At 39.9% G+C, this 21469-nt stretch overlaps 1 protein-coding gene across 1 annotated transcript in view; it reads left to right on the top strand.

Annotated features, from left to right (window-relative positions):
- PSME4 (proteasome activator subunit 4) overlaps positions 1-18368 on the top strand; it is a 103551-nt gene extending 85183 nt beyond the window's left edge. The window contains exons 42-47 of the mRNA XM_060116824.1: positions 9886-10014; positions 11050-11205; positions 14317-14485; positions 16227-16360; positions 17050-17188; positions 17666-18368. Coding sequence (XP_059972807.1) covers positions 9886-10014; positions 11050-11205; positions 14317-14485; positions 16227-16360; positions 17050-17184 — 723 coding nt within the window. The 3' untranslated portion in view covers positions 17185-17188; positions 17666-18368. The remainder of the gene's footprint in view (positions 1-9885; positions 10015-11049; positions 11206-14316; positions 14486-16226; positions 16361-17049; positions 17189-17665) is intronic.
- The last annotated feature ends 3101 nt before the right edge of the window (positions 18369-21469 follow it).

Genomic DNA, 21469 nt, shown 5'->3' with positions numbered 1-21469 from the left:
GTATGATCTTTTTTTTTTTTTTTTTTTTTTTTTGGAAAGGATTTTTTTGCTTTATTTGTTTTTGGTTTTTGTTTTGTTTTTTTTTTTTTTTTTTTTTTTTTATTAGTTTCTGCTTTATAACAAAGTGAATCAGTCATACATATACATCTGTTCCCACATCCCCTCCCTCATGCATCTCCCTCCCTCCCACCCTCCCTATCCCTCCCCTCCAGGCAGTCACAAAGCACCGAGCTGATCTCCCTGTGCTCTGTGGCTGCTTCCCACTATCTATCTAGCCTACGTTTGGTAGTGTATATATGTCCATGCCTCTCTTTCGCTTTGTCACAGCTTACCCTTCCCCCTCCCCATATCCTCAAGTCCATTCTCAAGTAGGTCTGTGTCTTTATTCCCGTTTTACCCCTAGGTTCTTCATGACATTTTTTTTCTTATATTCCATATATATGTGTTAGCATACGGTATTTGTCTTTCTCTTTCTGACTTACTTCACTCTGTATGACAGACTCTAGGTCTATCCACCTCATTACAAAAAGCTCAGTTTCGTTTCTTTTTATGGCTGAGTAATATTCCATTGTATATATGTGCCACATCTTCTTTATCCATTCATCCGATGATGGACACTTAGTTTGTTTCCAGCTCCGGGCTATTGTGAATAGAGCTGCAATGAACATTTTGGTACATGTCTCTTTTTGAATTATGGTTTTCTCTGGGTATATGCCTAGTAGTGGGATTGCTGGATCATATGGTAGTTCTATTTTTAGTTTTTTAAGGAACCTCCATACTGTTCTCCATAGTGGCTGTACCAATTCACATTCCCACCAGCAGTGCAAGAGTGTTCCCTTTTCTCCACACCCTCTCCAGCATTTATTGTTTCTAGATTTCTTGATGATGGCCATTCTGACTGGTGTGAGATGATATCTCATTGTAGTTTTGATTTGCATTTCTCTAATGATTAATGATGTTGAGCATTCTTTCATGTGTTTGTTGGCAGTCTGTATATCTTCTTTGGAGAAATGCCTATTTAAGTCTTCTGCCCATTTTTGGATTGGGTTGTTTGTTTTTTTGTTATTGAGCTGCATGAGCTGTTTATAAATTTTGGAGATTAATCCTTTGTCAGTTGCTTCATTTGCAAATATTTTCTCCCATTCTGAGGGTTGTCTTTTGGTCTTGTTTATGGTTTCCTTTGCTGTGCAAAAGCTTTGAAGTTTCATTAGGTCCCATGTGTTTATCTTTGTTTTTATTTCCATTTCTCTAGGAGGTGGGTCCAAAAGGATCTTGCTGTGATTTATGTCATAGAGTGTTCTACCTATGTTTTCCTCTAAGAGTTTGATAGTTTCTGGCCTTACATTTAAGTCTTTAATCCATTTTGAGCTTATTTTTGTGTATGGTGTTAGGGAATGATCTAATCTCATACTTTTACATGTCCCTGTCCAGTTTTCCCAGCACCACTTATTGAAGAGGCTGTCCTTTCTCCACTGTACAGTCCTGCCTCCTTTATCAAAGATAAGTTGGCCATATGTGCGTGGGTTTATCTCTGGGCTTTCTATCCTGATCCACTGATCTATCTTTCTGTTTTTATGCCAGTACCACACTGTCTTAATTACTGTAGCTTTGTAGTATAGTCTGAAGTCAGGGAGCCTGATTCCTCCAGCTCCTTTTTTCGTTCTCAAGATTGCTTTGGCTATTCGGGGTCTTTTGTTTTTCCAAACAAATTTTGAAATTTTTTGTTCTAGTTCTGTGAAAAATGCCAGTGGTAGTTTGATAGGGATTGCATTGAATCTGTAGATTGCTTTGGGTAGTAGAGTCATTTTCACAATATTGATTCTTCCAATCCAGGAGCATGGTATATCTCTCCATCTGTTTGTATCATCTTTAATTTCTTTCATCAGTGTCTTATAATTTTCTGCATACAGGTCTTTTGTCTCCTTAGGTAGGTTTATTCCTAGATATTTTATTCTTTTTGTTGCAATGGTAAATGGGAGTGTTTTCTTGATTTCATTTTCAGATTTTTCATCATTAGTGTACAGGAATGCCAGAGATTTCTGTACATTAATTTTGTAACCTGCTACTTTACCAAATTCATTGATTAGCTCTAGTAGTTTTTCGGTAGCATCTTTAGGATTCTCTATGTATAGTATCATGTCATCTGCAAACAATGACAGCTTTACTTCTTCTTTTCCGATTTGGATTCCTTTTATTTCCTTTTCTTCTCTGATTGCTGTGGCTAAAACTTCCAAAACTAGGTTGAATAAGAGTGGTGAGAGTGGGCAACCTTGTCTTGTTCCTGATCTTAGTGGAAATGGTTTCAGTTTTTCACCATTGAGGACAATGTTGGCTGTGGGTTTGTCATATATGGCCTTTATTATGTTGAGGAAAGTTCCCTCTATGCCTACTTTCTGCAGGGTTTTTATCATAAATGGGTGTTGAATTTTGTCGAAAGCTTTCTCTGCATCTATTGAGATGATCATATGGTTTTTCTCCTTCAACTTGTTAATATGGTGTATCACATTGATTGATTTGCGTATATTGAAGAATCCTTGCATTCCTGGGATAAACCCCACTTGATCATGGTGTATGATCCTTTTAATGTGCTGTTGGATTCTGTTTGCTAGTATTTTGTTGAGGATTTTTGCATCTATGTTCATCAGTGATATTGGCCTGTAGTTTTCTTTCTTTGTGACATCCTTGCCTGGTTTTGGTATCAAGGTGATGGTGGCCTCGTAGAATGAGTTTGGGAGTGTTCCTTCCTCTGAAATTGTTTGGAAGAGTTTGAGAAGGATGGGTGTTAGCTCTTCTCTAAATGTTTGATAGAATTCGCCTGTGAAGCCATCTGGTCCTGGGCTTTTGTTTGATGGAAGATTTTTTATCACAGTTTCAATTTCAGTGCTTGTGATTGGTCTATTCATATTTTCTATTTCTTCCTGAGTCAGTCTTGGCAGGTTGTGCATTTCTAAGAATTTGTCCATTTCTTCCAGGTTGTCCATTTTATTGGCATAGAGTTGCTTGTAGTAATCTCTCATGATCTTTTGTATTTCTGCAGTGTCAGTTGTTACTTCTCCTTTTTCATTTCTAATTCTATTGATTTGAGTCTTCTCCCTTCTTTTCTTGATGAGTCTGGCTAATGGTTTGTCAATTTTGTTTATCTTCTCAAAGAACCAGCTTTTAGTTTGGTTGATCTTTGCTATCATTTCCTTCATTTCTTTTTCATTTATTTCTGATCTGATCTTTATGATTTCTTTCCTTCTGCTAGCTTTGGGGGTTTTTTGTTCTTCTTTCTCTAATTGCTTTAGGTGCAGGGTCAGGTTGTTTACTCGAAATGTTTCCTGTTTCTTAAGGTGGGATTGTATTGCTATAAACTTCCCCCTTAGAACTGCTTTTGCTGCATCCCATAGGTTTTGGGTTGTCGTGTCTCCATTGTCATTTGTTTCTAGGTATTTTTTAATTTCCTCTCTGATTTCTTCAGTGATCACTTCGTTATTGAGTAGTGTATTGTTTAGCCTCCATGTGTTTGTATTTTTTACAGATCTTTTCCTGTAATTGATGTCTAATCTCATAGCATTGTGGTCGGAAAAGATACTTGATACAATTTCAATTTTCTTAAATTTACCAAGGCTTGATTTGTGACCCAAGATATGATCTATCCTGGAGAATGTTCCATGAGCACTTGAGAAAAATGTGTATTCTGTTGTTTTTGGATGAAATGTCCTATAAATATCAACTAAGTCCATCTTGTTTAATGTATCATTTAAAGCTTGTGTTTCCTTATTTATTTTCATTTTGGATGATCTGTCCATTGGTGAAAGTGGGGTGTTAAAGTCCCCTACTATGATTGTGTTACTGTCGATTTCCCCTTTTATGGCTGTTAGTATTTGCCTTATGTATTGAGGTGCTCCTATGTTGGGTGCATAAATATTTACAATTGTTATATCTTCTTCTTGGATTGATCCCTTGATCATTATGTAGTGTCCTTCCTTGTCTCTTCTAATAGTCTTTATTTTAAAGTCTATTTTGTCTGATATAAGAATTGCTACTCCAGCTTTCTTTTGATTTCCATTTGCATGGAATATCTTTTTCCATCCCCTTACTTTCAATCTGTATGTGTCTCTAGGTCTGAAGTGGGTCTCTTGTAGACAGCATATATATGGGTCTTGTTTTTGTATCCATTCAGCCACTCTGTGTCTTTTGGTGGGAGCATTTAGTCCATTTACATTTAAGGTAATTATTGATATGTATGTTCCTATTCCCATTTCCTTAATTGCTTTGGGTTCGTTATTGTAGGTATATTCCTTCTGTTGTCTTTCTTGCCTAGAGAAGTTCCTTTAGCATTTGTTGTAAAGCTGGTTTGGTGGTGCTGAACTCTCTCAGCTTTTGCTTGTCTGTAAAGGTTTTAATTTCTCCATCAAATCTGAATGAGATCCTTGCTGGGTAGAGTAATCTTGGCTGTAGGTTTCTCTCCTTCATCACTTTAATTATGTCCTGCCACTCCCTTCTGGCTTGTAGAGTTTCTGCTGAGAGATCAGCTGTTAACCTGATGGGGATTCCCTTGTGTGTTATTTGTTGTTTTTCCCTTGCTGCTTTTAATATGATTTCTTTGTGTTTAATTTTTGACAGTTTGATTAATATGTGTCTTGGTGTATTTCTCCTTGGATTTATTCTGTATGGGACTCTCTGTGCCTCCTGGACTTGATTAACGATTTCCTTTCCCATATTGGGGAAGTTTTCAACTATAATCTCTTCAAATATTTTCTCAGTCCCTTTCTTTTTCTCTTCTTCTTCTGGAACCCCTATAATTCGAATGTTGGTGCGTTTAATGTTGTCCCAGAGGTCTCTGAGACTGTCCTCTGTTCTTTTCATTCTTTTTTCTTTATTTTGCTCTGCATCAGTTATTTCCACTATTTTATCTTCCACCTCACTTATCCGTTCTTCTGCCTCAGTTATTCTGCTATTGATCCCATCTAGAGTATTTTTTATTTCATGTATTGTGTTTTTAATCGATGCCTGATTCATCTTTAGTTCTTCTAGGTCCTTGTTAACTGTTTCTTGCATTTTGTCTATTCTATTTCCAAGATTTTGGATCATCTTTACCATCATTATTCTGAATTCTTTTTCAGGTAGACTGCCTATTACCTCTTCATTTGTTAGGTCTGGTAGGTTTTTATCTTGCTCCTTCACCTGCTGTGTGTTTTTCTGTCTTCTCATTTTGTTTATGTTACTGTGTTTGGGGTCTCCTTTTTGCAGGCTGCAGATTCGTAGTTCCCGTTGTTTTTCGTGTCTGACCCCAGTGGCTAAGGTTGTTTCAGTAGGTTGTATAGGCTTCCTGGTGGGGGGGAGTAATGCCTGTGTTCTGGTGGTTGAGGCTCGATCTTGTCTTTCTGGTGGACAGGTCCACGTCTGGTGGTGTGTTTTGGGGTGCCTATGGCCTTATTATGTTTTTAGGTAGCTTCTCTGCTAATGGGTGGGGTTGTGTTCCTGCCTTGCTAGTTGCTTGGCATAGGGTGACCAGCACTGTAGCTTGCTGGTCGTTGACTGAAGCTGGGTGCTGGTGTTGGGATGGAGATCTCTGGGAGATTTTCGCTGCTTGATATTATGTGGAGCTGGGAGGTCTCTTGTGGACCCGTGTCCTGAAGTTGGCTCTCCCACTTCAGAGGCACAGCACTGGCTCCTGGCTGCAGCACCAAGAGCCTTTCATCCACCCAGCTCAGAATAACAGGGAGAAAAAGCAGAAAGAAAGAATTAGTAGAAGAAAGAAAGAGAGAGGGAAAGAAAGGAAGAAGGGAAGAAAGGAAGGAAGGAAGGAAGAAAGAAAGAAAGGAGGGAGGGAGTGAGGAAGGATGGAAAGAAAGAAGGAAAGAAAGGAGGGAGGGAGGGGGCAATGAAAGCAAAAGGAAGAGTGAATGGAAGAAGGGAGGAGGGAGGGAGGAAGGAAAGAAAGAAAGAAAGACAGGAGGGAGGGAGGGAGGAAGGAAAGAAAAAGAAAGTGGAAAGAAGAAGGGTGGGAGGGAGGGAGGAAAGAAAAAGAAAGAAGGAAAGGAAGAGCGGAGGGAGGGAGGGAGGAAGGGAAGGTAGGAACAAAAGAAAGAGCAGGTAAAGTAAAATAGAGTAAAGTATGAAATATAGTAGCGTTATTAAAATTAGAAAGTATTTATTGAAAAAAAAAAAAAAAAAAAAAAAAAAAAAAAAACGGACCGATAGAACCCTGGGACATATGGTGGAAGCAAAGCTATACAGAGAGAATCTTACACAGAAGATTACACATACACATTCACAAAAAGAGAGCAGGGGGAAAAATCAAAAATCTTGCTCTCCCAGCCCACCTCCTCAATTTGGGATAATTCGTTGTAAAAAGAGGAAAAGGGCAAGAAGTCTGAAATCTTGCTCTCTAAGTCCACCTCCTTACTTTGGAATAATTCGTTGTAAAAAGAGGAAAAGGGGGGAAAGTCTTAAATCTTGTCCTCAAAGTCCACTTCCTCAATTTGGGATGATTCGCTGTCCATTCATGCACTCCACAGACGCAGGGCACATCAAATGGACCGTGGAGCTTTAATCCGCTGCCTCCGAGGCTGCACAGAGGGATTTCCCTGACTCTGCTCTCACAGCTCCCGGGTATCAGCCTTGGACCTGGCCCCGCCTCTGTGCGTAGGTCGCCGGAGGGCGTCCGTTCTTCGCTCAGACAGGACGGGTTTAAAGGAGCCGCTGATTCGGGGGCTCTGGCTCACTCATGCAGAGGGGAGGGAGGGGCGCGCAGTGTGGGGCGGGCCTGCGGCGGCAGAGGCCGGCGTGACGTTGCAGCAGCCCGTGGCGCTCCGTGCGCTTTCCCGGGAAAGCCGTCCACGGGTCTCGGGACCCCGGCAGTGGCGGGGTGCACAGGTCCCCCGGAAGGCGGGGCGGACAGTGACCCGCGCTCGCACACAGGCCCCGCGGCTGCGGCGGCGGCGGGCGGCGGCAGGCAGCGGCGGTGGCGGGCCGCGGGGGCGGCGGCGGTGGCGGCGGCGGCGGGCGGCGGGCCGCGGGGGCGGCGGCGGCGGCGGCGGCGGCGGGCCGCGGCGGCGGCGGCGGCGGCGGCGGCGGGCCGCGGCGGCGGCGGCGGCGGCAGCGGCGGCGGGCCGCGGCGGCGGCGGCGGCGGCGGGCCGCGGCGGCGGCGGCGGCGGCGGCGGCGGGCCGCGGCGGGCGGCGGCGGGCGGGGCGTCGGGCGGTGGGCGGCGGCGGGCCGCGGCGGCGGCGGGCGGCGGCGGTGGCCCACGCCCGTCTCCGAGGTCCACGCCTTACCCGCGGCTCGCGCCTGTCTCCGGCGCTTCCCTAAGCAGCCCTTTTAATGCCCTCTCCTCGCACACCAGGAAACGAAAGTGAAAGTGAAAAAAGACTCTTGCCTCTTCAGCAACTCCAGACCCTTTCCCCGGACTCCCTCCGGGCTAGCCGTGGTGCTCTAACCCCTTCAGGCTCTCTTCCTGCCGCCAGCCCCAGTCCTCTCCCTGCGCTCCGACTGAAAGCCGATACCCAAGCCTCAGCTCCCAGCCCCGCCCGCCACGGCGGCCGAGCAGAGAAGCCTCTCGGGCTGGTGTGTGCCTGAGGGCACCGATCCTCTGTGCCGGAATCTCTCCGCTTTGCCCTCCACACCCCTGTTGCTGTGCTCTCCTCCGCTACTCCGAAGCTTTCCCCCTCCGCCACCTGCAGTCTCCGCCCGCGAAGGGGCTTGCAGTGTGTAGAAACCTTCCCTCCTTCACGGCTCCCTCCCACTGGTGCAGGTCCCGTCCCTATCCTATTGTCTCTGTTTATTCTTTTTTTCTTTTGCCCTACCCAGGTATGTGGGGAGTTTCTTGCCTTTTAGGGGGTCTGAGGTCTTCTGTCGGCGTTCAGTAGGTGTTCTGTAGGAGTTGTTCCACGTGTAGATGAATTTCTGATGTATCTGTGGGGAGGAAGGTGATCTCCGCGTCTTACTCTTCCGCCATCTTCTTCCGGCTCCAAGAGTATGATCTTGACTGTTAAATGAAAAGTCTAAAGACAGAACATTGTTTCACTGAGAGCCAGTTTTCAAGTAAGAGTTTAGGAAAATATTGATAGCTTTAAAAAAAAAAGCCACAATGACATTTTTGAATATAGCTATTCCTGACTTTTTTTTTTTTTTTTTTTTTTTTTTTTTTTTGTGGTATGCGGGCCTCTCACTGTTGTGGCCTCCCCCGTTGCGGAGCACAGGCTCCGGATGCGCAGGCTCCGGATGCGCAGGCCCAGCGGCCATGGCTCACGGGCCCAGCCGCTCCGCGGCATATGGGATCCTCCCAGACCGGGGCACGAACCCGTATCCCCTGCATCGGCAGGCAGACTCTCAACCACTGCGCCACCGGGGAGGCCCTATTCCTGACTTTTTAATTCAATGTATAATAAATTTGAAAATCAAAGTGTTCAGTATATTGTATTTATTTTACATTGCTAAATGGCACTATATATAGTTGGTTCTAACAAATATTTGCAGGAAATAACTTGTGTCTGGTAATCATATTGAAGTTTTATTTGGTGTAAGATATAACCTGAGGTGGTTTTAATTATTCATCTCTCCAGTCAGTGGATAAAGCTAGTAAACTAAGATTATATAGTAGTTTCCAAAATTATAGTTGGTAGTGATGGCTGTGGTTGGTTGTGGTTAAGAAAACAGTCTAGTCTTATTGCAAATTGGGAAGGCTTGGCACAAACATCACCACTACTTGACAATTATGGTCAATACAGTTGTTATTATTTAAGACGGAGGGCCTTTGTTACTGTTTATTAGCAAATGGAATGCTAAACTTTTCATCTGCCATTGTGTATTTTGTCTTTAGGAAATTTCAAAAAGATAACACTTCTGGAAATTTTCAAAGGATTCACTACTAAAATACTTTTTAAAGTGCTCTGTAGGGCCTGATACCCATGGATACCTTTGGGATCTTTTGGGATATAAAAGTGGACAGTAGCCATTAGTGTATAGATAGGTCTTTGTTACTTGTAGGTCCTTGGTGTAGATATGGTTTGTCTTTAGGGCAGTGGTGCTTAAACTTTTTTCCACTACCACATACCCAGTGGGTATGGAACATGATCTCATATGTTCGTAAATGGGTAATGTGCAATGAATGTTGGGATAGCTGGAGTTCTACCCCTTTTCTTCACTCAGAAAAAGTCAGAAAGCAAATAGTATATGAGAATGAGGTTGATAGAATGATTTATTTGAATCCACTTGAAATTTGCAGAAAAAATGTGTATCATTAGATTGCTGTACTGCATAATTTGCTAGTGACGGGCCTAACAGTTAACCTGAATATACAAATATTGAGGTTGAGAATCTCGTTTAGGCCTTCATGGTAAGTGGGATCTGGTATATGCAGGCATCAAATAGTTGGGGAAATGTGAGCACTACTGAATATATTTTAACTGTAATGAATTTTTATGTATGATGTCATTACAGGTTTTTTAAATAAGAGACTTTATCTTTCAGAGATAAAAATAACTTTTTTGTGGGGGGCATGCTATGTGGCTTATGGGATCTTAGTTCCCTGACCAGGGGCTGAACCCGTGCCCCCAACACTGGAAGCACAGAGCCCTAACAACCGGACTGCCAGGGAATTCCCGAAAATAAAATATTTATGGATGAAATATGTCTGGGATTTGCTTCAAATAATTTAATTGGGGGATGGGGAACCACAGGGGAGCAAAAATTGAAAGGATTAGCCATGAATTTGTCATTGTTGAAGAAGTGATTGATTCATGGGGATTCATTATACTATTCTCTAGTTTTGTGTATGTTTGGATTTTTCTGTAGAAGTTGTTAAAATCAAAAATGTAATTTCTTTCATGTAAGGATGCCTTTGTACTTATTGGCTGTTTTTCAGTTTATGTCTTTGGTTTTTTTTGTTGTTCTCTAGATTGCCCCAGTGGAAAATGACAATAGCTATGATGAACTGAAAAGAGATGCAAAGTTATGTTTATCACTAATGTCTCAGGGGTTGCTTTACCCTCATCAAGTGCCTTTGGTACTTCGGGTGCTAAAACAAGTAAGAATTTATATCAAACACTTATATATTTGGTTTACAATTCTAAGAATTTCACAAAGTCAGCTGCAGTACACACAACACCTGATACTTGCATTCATTTTGAATCTTCTTTTAGTATGAGAGGAGACATATGTTGACCAAAGAAACAGATTTAGAATCTGTACCTGGCTCTGCCACCGATTTCTGTGACACTGGGCAGGTCCCTCAACTCTAAATTTTCTATATACATAAAGAGCTAATTATTGAAACACCTTGGAAACAAAGTGCTTATGAGGGACAGGGTGGGCATTCTCTTTTACCATTTCCCCTTTATTTTATTCACTTGTATTTTCTGATCTGTGGTAGAAAGACCTAAATGAGTATATATTTTCTGGCTGCATTTTTATTTATTTATTTAATTTATTTTTGGCTGTGCCGCAAGGCATGTGGGATCTGTGGGATCTTAGTTCCCCGACCAGGGGTTGAACCCATGCCCCCTGCAGTGGAAGCGTGGAGTCTTAACCACTGGACCACAAGGGAAGTCCTGTGGCTGCATTTTTAGTGTACTATGTGCTCAGCTTTATGCAGGTTACACATGTGTTATATAATATAAAAAATGGACATGTTCCCATGCTTTCCCCTGAAAGGTATTTTTTAACAGCCTCAAATGGTATTTTTTTGCAGTAGAATTTAGTAGTTCTCAATTTTGTTTGCTTTCATTACCCTACCAGCTACTATCAAAAGTGAAATAAAATAATGTGCAAGCGTTGGAGGACTTAAGAGTCATTAATTATAAATAATTCTTCTAAAATTGACTTTTATCTGTGTTCCTTTCCCTTTACTGTCAACCATTCATTCATACATTCAGAATAGCTAGCTTTTACCTGAAATAGCTTGTGCAACCTTTTGTTTAGAAGGAAGTATAAGATGAGCTTGCTCTAGCTATACCTGTAAAAGTAGAGTTATATCGGAAGTCTATACTATTTGTAATTTCACTGTCATCTCATGTTCTTGTCAGCACTGTTTTCATCATTTCTACTAATTTCTCATCCACAGACAGCAAGAAGCAGTTCTTGGCATGCTAGATATACAGTACTGACCTACCTCCAGACCATGGTATTTTATAACCTCTTTATTTTCCTAAACAATGAAGATGCAGTTAAAGACATCAGGTGGCTGGTTATAAGTCTTTTGGAGGATGAACAGCTAGAGGTAAAATTTAGGTTATAGCAGACCAAAATTTAATAAATTTAAAGAAAGCATTATGGCACCTCTTTTAAGAAGTATTTACACACTGATATGTAAAGTAAAAGTAACTTTAATTTTTTTTTTGCGGTATGCGGGCCTCTCACTGTTGTGGCCTCCCCCGTTGCGGAGCACAGGCTCCGGACGCGCAGGCTCAGCGGCCATGGCTCACGGGCCCAGCCGCTCCGCGGCATATGGGATCCTCCCAGACCGGGGCACGAACCCGTATCCCCTGCATCGGCAGGCGGACTCTCAACCACTTGCGCCACCAGGGAGGCCCAAAAGTAACTTTAATTTTAACATAGCCCTATGTGATTAGTTTTGATACCCCAATCATTTCCTGTAATACAAATGGAAACAGACATTGGACACGTTCTTGTTCTGGCTTCTCTTTGCAATTGGGCAGATAACATTTATGAACCAAAGTTTTCTTAATCTATGAAACTGCAGGTGATAATACTCTACTTACCTTACTGATTTTTAAAGGGCTAATAGGAATGTGTATGAGAGCAGTTTCAAGAGAATGAAAATCTACACATAGGTGCTATTCAGTAGATTTAAGATAAGATTGTTGTCCCTTTTTATTTTCCTTGGTAGAGAAATTAAAGTCAACTTTTTTGCTGAAGTAGCATTAAATAAGATATAACTGCCTAAATTGGCCTTAGGTAAAGAAAATGTAATTGAAAATTTTGTGAAATGTTTGCTTATTTTATTTTATGGACTTTATGGGTTTTCCATATAGTGGAGCACTCCCAGTAATTATCTGTATTTTATTTGAGAGCATTGAAAATAGATTTGTATCCCTAGGAAACTGGGAATGGAAATTTCTCCACCTCCCTTATGAATCTATGTATTTTACATTCCAGCTTTTTTGTGTTCTGGGAGCAGATATGTCCAGTTCTTAGGGTACTCACCCAGTGGTTATAACTCTGACAGCCTTCGATTAAAATATTTGCAGCTATCTGTAAATTTTTTTTAGGCTATTCTTATTTTTTTCTTCATTAAACTTTAAAGGAATGGAAATGGAAAGGTGGAAATCTCAAAAGTCAGTGTTTCCTACCTTTAAATATTATAGCTAAACGGACTGTTTTCTGGACCTTGTTTTAGAACATTTTTATAGATTATTCTTGTATTTTATTCCATGTAGTAGGCTTAAACCTAGCTGTTACTGTAAACATAAGCATGACATTTATTAAAATTATCAGTTTTAAAACATGTGGTACTGAATATCAGTAACAAATAGCCAGAAGTATTCATGACAATATTGGGGAAAAAAAACTTCATGGTAATCTAAATGAGAAATGTTTAAAGAAAACTTTATTAGATTTAAAGGAAAATTTTTAGAAATGTTGAGAAATTTTTTATACATAAAAAAGCTAAATACCTTTTTTGCTTACCTTGTAAAGTTAATTATTATAGACATGTACAGACTGACCCTTGGAACAAAACATCACAAAAGTAGATGCCACTACTGGGAAAGAGAACAATTCAGTTAGAGGTGTTTGGGTAATTTGATAGCAGTTTGGAGAAAAAAAAATAGATTAGAACATCTCACACTGAAGTGTATTCCAGATATAGTATAGATACACCCCCCAACCCCCCCAAACACATACTTTTTACTTAGAGAAAGTAGGAGAAATGAATTTGGATATTTATGTGAACTGTGAGCCGAGAATGACATTCTAAGTATTTAAGTCAATAGATTTCACAAATCCAGAGATGGACAAATCTGACCACAAGAATATTAGAAACTCATCAGTTTAATTGGTCAAGCATCAAACTAGAGAAAAACATAAGAAGACCATTAAGACCTTGAGGAGTAGATGGTGGTGGTGGTATCATATATGTATGGGTGAAAACAATATAAGCAGTAAACAGAAGTCAGACCTCTCTTAATGACCAGAGAAATACAAACTTAAAACAATGAGACTCTTAATTTCATGTCCTCCACCCACCAAAGACAAAAACGTGTAATAATAATAACCAGTGTTGGTAAGTTAAAACCTAGTATTCCCATTAGTTTTGTATCATAGTATATGTTAGCACTGGCTTTTTGAAAAGCAACCAGTAGCCACAAAATTAATAGTAAAATTGGAGATACACTGAAATTTAGTAATCCCAATTCTTAGAATTAGCCATGTCCTAAGAAAATACATTGCAATGTGGAAAAATTATATAAATTAAGTGTTTTATAGCATAGTAGTGAGAAGTTGAAAGCATTCTAGTCAATAGTTGAGTATAAAAATAAATCATGGTATGAAAGGAAATAATGCAACCAAGTATGAAGTAGTAAAACATTTTATAATGTATTTCATATAATAATGTAATAAAAGTAGCAAAGAATATGTTAAGAACCCCCAAACTGTCACACTGAAAAATTTAAGAAAAAGTCTTTTGAATGAATAAGTAGCAAAACATTTGAGTGGTTTTTTTCAAATTATTATTGCCTTTCCTTACAACTATTTAGCAGAAATTTTTGTGATATATTTGAGATAACTTTTTACAGCTTTTTTGTCTTCCCAAAACTTGAGTTTCCATTTCAATTTGAAATGGACTGTTAAACACTCTTCATTTAGTACTTCTATAAACTGTATTTATAGTCTGACAACAGCCTGTGAAATTCATAAGAGTTAAAATGGATATAAATCTCTACTATGTATGCCAATTATAGAAATTATCCTGTATCTTTATTACCAGTGAAAACAACAACAGCGGTTGTTTTAAGAGATGTAGAGTCTAGGAAAATTTTATTTTAATGTCAGGCTCTGGCACTGCTTTTACAGTTACACCCCAGATAAGAACTATCAGTCAGCGAGAAAATAATGTATAGAGAAAGTTAATTTTGTATAGCATGGTTAACCATTAAACTTTCTGTGAACCTGGTGTAGTGACTCATCCATCTTGAGGCCACAGACCCTTTGAGAATCTGATGAAATCTCTATTAAGAAACTGCAAAAGAGCATTTACACAATTTGTATACAAATATCAGGGAAAATCCCCACCCCAGTCCCCTTACCACTTTCTTCACCTCCCCAGGCTTAGGATCTTGGCTCTAATGGAAGTGATTGTCTTCTATAGGTTCGAGAAATGGCTGCTACCACCTTAAGTGGTCTGTTACAGTGTAATTTCCTTACCATGGACAGTCCTATGCAGATTCATTTTGAGCAACTTTGCAAAACAAAACTACCGAAGAAAAGGAAACGAGACCCTGGTTTTGTAGGAGATACGAATACGATTCCTTCTGCAGGTAACAAGACTGATGGAGAACACCTTTTGGGAATTAGCCAGGCTTAACTCAACAAATATTTATTGAGTGCTTGTATGTGCCTAGGTCTATGCTAGGTACCGGGAATAGCTGACCCTGCTTTTGAGAAGCTTTGCGTGTAGAAGGCAAGACCTGGGGTGTAAAAGCTGAAATTGAGAGAGGTACAAAGGAATGTGTACACGGCTGCATACAACTATTGTAGTAAATCAAGCCTGTACCCACCCACCTGAGATCTCTTTATAAAGAGAGGTATCCAGAATTATTTTGGAGGATCTAAAATATTTGTTTTTAGAATTTATAACTTATGTGTAAATGTACTAAGAGAAAAAACTAAGTAAACAAAACAAGCCTTGCTTTCATTTGGAGAGAGGAAAATCATTACTTCCCTAGGCGTTAGATAGAGGGTGAGAACACTCATTATTCTATGGGAGCTTCCACTCTAATTGAGCATGAAGGTAAACAAGAGAATGAGATCTGATGACTGTGTCATGTTTAAAGAGAAATTTAAATGTGATTGCAAAGAAGCACCCGATCTTGCCACTGTTAACTACAAATAGTCAGAAGAATAATGGAAAACATAGACTATTAGTAAGTGGGAAGCTGACTGAATTTGCAGAAAATGCTTGGAATATGAAGCTCTTAAGTGCTGATTATAGCAAGGTTTTAATTTTGTTTTTAATTTTATTGAAGTATAGTTGATTTACAGTGTTGTATTAATTTCTGTACAGCATAGTGACTCAGTTATACACATATACATTCTTTTTCATGTTCTTTCCCATTGTGGTTTGTCACAGCGTACTGAGTATAGTTCCCTGTGCTCTGTGGTAGGACCTTGCCGTTTATCCATCTTGTATTTAATAGTTTGCCTCTGCTGACCCCACACTCAGCAGGACTGCCTACCCCTCCGCCCCGCAACCACAAGTCTGTTCTCTGTGCCTACCAGGGTTTTGAGTATGTCATATAGTTACCTAGTAGCAATTTCCAATAAAATACCAATATATATTCTAGTTTTTTTGCTTGAAAACTGTGTTTTTAATAATTAAGTACCAAAGTAGTTTTAGGTTTTTGTTATAACCAAATGGCATTGTTTATGACTACTCCAAATTCCCTTTTTCTTAATTTCAACTCCCTATCCATGGCGTTTCATGTATACACATATAATAGACTTACAAACACATACATGCACACGTCTTTATTTAAAAACAATGAGAATTTGAAAGCACTTTAATGTAACTTCTATCACTAAAAAGGAAGAATAGAGGCCCTATAGAAAACAGACACATAGCAGTTCTGTTTTGCGGAATACAGACATTCCACATTCATGGTGTGTTTACCTAATGAATTGATGCATTCTGTAGGAGGTAGTCACATCCAGAAAAGTGGGATCTAATTTTGACTGGCGATTTTTTTAGGATCAGGGATTGCACTTTCACGTATGATATGAATTGATCAGAAAAAGCCATTACTATGTTAGTTTTACCAAATACATGACACATTTCTGGACCTAAATATAATTATGCTGTCATTGAGGGACGGCTATAGGATGTTTTTAGTTTAGCCTTAAAATCATGTTTTTGATAACGTGTGCATACAGAGTCATTTTTAAATGCAGAAATTCAAACATTGGAAACAACTAGCATGATCGAAAACTAATTTGTTTCACTGTAGCAAGTGCAATAGAGTCCGGTAAATATTTGCACATATATTGCTGTTTTCTTTGCAGAGTTGGTCAAACGCCATGCCGGGGTGCTGGGACTTGGTGCATGTGTTCTTTCTAGCCCTTACGACGTTCCCACCTGGATGCCCCAGCTCCTCATGAATCTCAGTGCACATCTGAATGATCCTCAGCCTATTGAGGTAAAATTCTCCCTTGTTAGTTTCTTTGCACAGATATTATCAGTGATATTTTGTAAGAAACCATTTATACTAATCTGTATACTCTGGATCTTCTGCTTTGATAAAGCTACTGCTCCTACCTCTGCCAGAGCCAAGTTACTCATCAGTAATTATTAAAATCTTGCAGAGACCCTGCTGCCTGTATGTTTGAGATCTTTTGGTAGCAAGGAAATTACCGTAGCTTCTGCCCCTCCGAGTCCAGTGGAAGTAAGGTGTTGTCAGTGTTGTCAGAATCAATCTTACGCTTCTGTTTCACTAGCGTTTTATAGCTAGGAAGTATCTAACTGGGAGCTAATATTAAACAGGAAAACGTGATGGTATTATTTAGTGAACACCTGTGTTCCTACATTAAACAACCTGGAAGAGCAATGACTTTGTCCTTTTCACTTTGATAAATAGATGTAAGTATATAGTGAAACTGTTTTAATAATGTGGTGTGAGTTCTGGTTGCTTGTCCTAAAGTGCAACTAGTACTAATTCTAAAGAAGTAAGCTTGGTGGCTTTTTGAAGTAAGATTGGTTTATTGGTTTTGTAGCTCTTGGTGAAGTGTAAGATCTGAAGTCTAGAAGGATTGTTATTTAGCTAAAGGTATCCTAAATATAATCCTGGAAAGGTTAAAATAAAATGTATGTGGGTTGCCTACTCTACAGATGACTGTAAAAAAGACCTTATCCAATTTCCGAAGGACGCACCATGACAACTGGCAAGAACACAAACAGCAATTCACTGATGACCAGCTGCTTGTTCTCACCGATCTCCTCGTGTCACCCTGCTATTATGCATAGAAAGGTGAGGCAGCAAAGTTTAAAGAAGTCTGATATCCTCAAATGTCATTGGCTTGATAACTGAGAAGCGGGTATTCCTAGGTTTTTTCTTTCATGACTTTTACTATGGCCAGTGGAAGTTAAGTTCCCAGAGAATTTTATCCTTTCTTCTCTGCTTTAGGTATTACACAGAGAATTGATGTGACTGCTTTTGGGCCTTTATACATGAGTGGGCTTATGGTTAGATAAAAGAAAAGAGATCTTCCTCTTATTTGCCTCCTGAGTGGGGCCTGGCCATTTTTGGTTGTCGTAGGGATTCTAGGTTCTACAGTTGTGAAAACATTTCATCTGGATTCTTAAGTATTTATCATCCATTCTGTATTAAAGAGGGAGGACCCAGAAACCTTTCTACTGAGATAGGATGAATGAAGATTTCATTTTCTGGGCTCTTAGAGTTGGATGTCCTGTTGTCTAACTGAAATTTTTTTCCTCCTTGATACAGATGAGTAGTCCTCACTTCGAGCTCTTTTCATCAAAAATTCCAGATCCTCAGGTACCATCTGTGGTGGCTTTCTGCAGGTTTTAAAACCCTGCCTCTGTTGAGCTCTCATCATTTTGGTGGTTTCTGTGTTTGGTCTCATTAGTCTGCGTTCCACAGGTTCTCAGCTGCCATTTGATTTCCTAACTTGTCCAGAAGTAATCATTTTTTTCTTTGAGGCATCAGACAAAGCCATAATGTCTCAGACTAGAAATAATTAACCCAGTATGATCATGGCATCCAAGACCAGACAGAGTAGGAACTCATTACGAAACAGTTTACTTGGAATGGAGAAGACCCATCTGTAATAACAGATCCTGTCATTTCATTCATCTCAAATTATTTTGAATTCTTTCCAAATGGCTGTGGGTTTAGATGGTAGTAGGCCTGTGGGCCATAAATCTGAAGCCTTGAGAGCCTTGGGTCTGGAGAGCCATGAAGAGGGAAGGAAAAGAGGGCAAGTCTTGAACCCAGCCAAGGACCTGATGGATTGCTCGACCAAGACACAGAAGTGAAGTCTGTGTCCACGTGTTTCCCACAGACTGGAGTTTTTGGTGCTGAACAGAAGAGCAGTTGCTGAAAAACTAGGGGTTTGGTGAATAAATTTTGATTGATATGTATGTATACAATGTGTGATTTTGCAAATAAACAGCAACAACAATAAAAACCCTGACTGGTTGATTTTTACCTGTATTCTTTGCAAATATTGTTTGACCCTCTTTGAAAACTGTTACACTTGACTAATGGAAGTCTGCTGTGTTTGTGGAAATTCTGTAATTTTTTTTCTCTTTTTAATTTTTTTTCCTTTTCCTTTTTTTTTTCTTTTTGCCTGCAGAATCGTTGAGACTAAGTCTTAATATTTATTTGACTTGTTTAATAAATGTTACATAGATGTAAAAGACTGTATAAACTGTAGAGATAGCATTGGCAAGACTTTGTACAGATGCAACCTCTTACACAACACCATTGTGTAATTAATTTGTAAAGATAAACATATAGCTCTTTATTATAGTGATTTTTTTGGCTTTTGTACCAATTGAATGCCATTTTTTTGTGTTTTTAAATTATTTTCTTTATCTTTTCATGTTACAAAAGCTGAGGTATGGGTTTTTTGAGTTTATTTATCGTTAGAATGTGTGAACTTTTATGTAACTTTTTGTGCGCATCTCTAAATGCGAACACTACATGTTTGCCTATGACCAGTTTATAGAACTCAAGGTATCTTCTAGGTTCAATTAATTCACAAGTTGGTGAATGTCATCTTGCAGCCCACCCTGTACAGTCTTCCTTAAAGGAACACTATGGTATATTTTTTAGTATCGACTTGCTGAATGACTCGATACAGACCTAAGCACAGCAGAGGTCCTGGTACAGTATTTAAGTGTCAGCATACACAGGCGTAATCCCTGTATAGTGTAGTGCCAAACTGATTATTTCAATTGTGTAACTAGTTTAAAACCCAATAAATGGATTGTTTTTAACACCTGGCTTTTGTCTTCATTACAAGGAGAAGACAGTTCTGTAGCCAGTGACCCTCATGGATTCCTTTTGCATTCATAGATCTGGATCCGTAAATTCCTGCCCTCTGACCAGAGTGAATTATCTAGATCAGACCTGTCCAGCACAATAGGTCATAGCCATGTGTGACTGTTTACATGTAAATTAAATTAAAAATTCCTCAGTCTCAATAGCCACATTTCAAGTGCTCATTAGCCACTTTTGGCTAGTGGTTACCCTGTTAAATAGGCAGGTAAATGTTTTCATCATCACAGAAAGTTCTGTTGGACAACACTGGTCTAAATGATTGATTCTCAAATTGATGGGCCTAGAATGTGAATTTTAGTTCATGCTCCCAGCTCATAATATTGATGCCTGGTCCTGAAACCACAGTTTGAGCAGTGAGGTTTTATGTTGTATTGACCACTTCAATTTTTCCTAGCTAAGCTGTATGAAAATACACTGCCATAGGCGAGGTTCCTAAAGTGGGGAATTAAAAAAATATAAGATACTGGGCACCCACTGTGTTCCTCAGTCAGAATTTCTGTGGTTGGGACTCAGGCATCAACGTCTTTTAAAAGCTTTAAAAGTCTTTTAAAAGCTCCGTAAATGCTTCAGTTGTGCAGCCAGGATTGAGAACCACTGGTGACGACTCCTAAGGCCCACTCTAGGCCTAAAAGCAGGGCACCTTAATCACATGCCCAATGTGATTCTGATACCAGGCTTAGAAGTTGCTTATTACTTTGATACCCTAACTGGTTATATTGTGAATTATTTAATTCCTAAATTTTCTATCGGTGGCCTCAAGAATGAAAAGGAGGAGGGAGAGAAAAGGGATGAATGGCCACTATTGTCTAAATTCTTAAATGGATGTTGCATTCAAAAGAATGGAGAATGCTAGCAGGAACAGTGTTAAGGGAACGCCAAGTGTTAAGGGTTTGGCGGGGGTGTGTGTAGGCAGACCAGTGTTTAGAAGTCACTGCTGATTGGGCCTGGAAGACTGAGCTAAGGCAGGTTTCGGGTAGGGATGGGTGGGGATGGGGGGTAGTGGTAGGAAGTAAGGGGAGGAGAAAGCCTGTATCTTTAATGTTGTATGAGCCAATAAATAATCTTTAGTTTCTGAATGCATCATTTAAAAAAAAGAATTTGCAAATTGTGTTTCAAAATTTGGGAGGAAAATTTACCTACCTATTTTCTTTCTTTTTTTTTTTTTTTTTTTTTTTTTGTGGTACGCGGGCCTCTCACTGTTGTGGCCTCTCCCGTTGCAGAGCACAGGCTCCGGACGCGCAGGCTCAGTGGCCATGGCTCACGGGCCCAGCCGCGCCGCGCTATGTGGGATCTTCCCGGACCGGGGCACGAACCCGTGTCCCCTGCATCGGCAGGCGGACTCAACCACTGCGCCACCAGGGAAGCCCTACCTACCTATTTTCTTAATGTTAATGATTAGTAGTGTGGCCAGAGAGAACCAGTGAGGAATTTTGTCTTACTGGAAAAATTAACTTTCTACAGACTTTGTAGTTATTTTTGCGGCCAAGGGCCATTTGTCTTGTTACTGTTTGGGGTATTCCCTCATTGTTGAACATCAAGGTTTTCAGTTTTCTCTATTACAGATCCCACTGCAGTGAACATTTTCATCCCTTCATACTTAAAACTTGTTTATTTTATTCAGGTATTTCCTTAGGATAAATTCCAAGGAGTGAGATTTTTAGGTCATGAATCTAAGCATTTTAATGGCTCTCATGTTCTTTCCTCAAAGTGCATGGGTCAATTTGCATTGTCAATGATAGTGTGTATTAGAATGTTGGTTTCCCTGCCAATTGATAGCCTATTCATATCTTAACATACTTAGGGTCAGCCCTGCTTGTTTATTTGTAGATTTCCACTTTGTGACTACTAAACCAGTGTTCTTTCCAATTTGACACACTGCTGGTACGTTTTGTAGACGTGATCATAGTAGCTTTCGTCTTGTTGATCGTGCTTACTAGTTCTGGAACTTTGATGGTTCCAGATTTCCTCTTCTAGCTCTCTAGAATCCTTTACAACTTGTGGAAAAAAAATTTTTTTTTGAAGTTATTTCTGAATTCTGATAGCATAGTCAACCCCTGGACTGGGTATCTACCTCATAAATTATCCAGCCCTCTTGATTTTCTCTTGATGAAAGCAGAGTGGTGGGGGTGGCTGGGAAAAATATATGCATAAATCCAATTACTTGGTACTTGTTGGTGCCGAACTGTTCTGTTTTAGAAGATAGACTATTGGCCAAAATAGGTG

This window comes from Mesoplodon densirostris, chromosome 14 (assembly GCF_025265405.1).
Source record: "Mesoplodon densirostris isolate mMesDen1 chromosome 14, mMesDen1 primary haplotype, whole genome shotgun sequence".
NCBI classification, from domain to species: domain Eukaryota; kingdom Metazoa; phylum Chordata; class Mammalia; order Artiodactyla; family Ziphiidae; genus Mesoplodon; species Mesoplodon densirostris.
The sequence above is the reverse complement of the archived record's forward strand: the minus strand, read 5'-3'. Positions and strand labels throughout refer to the sequence as shown.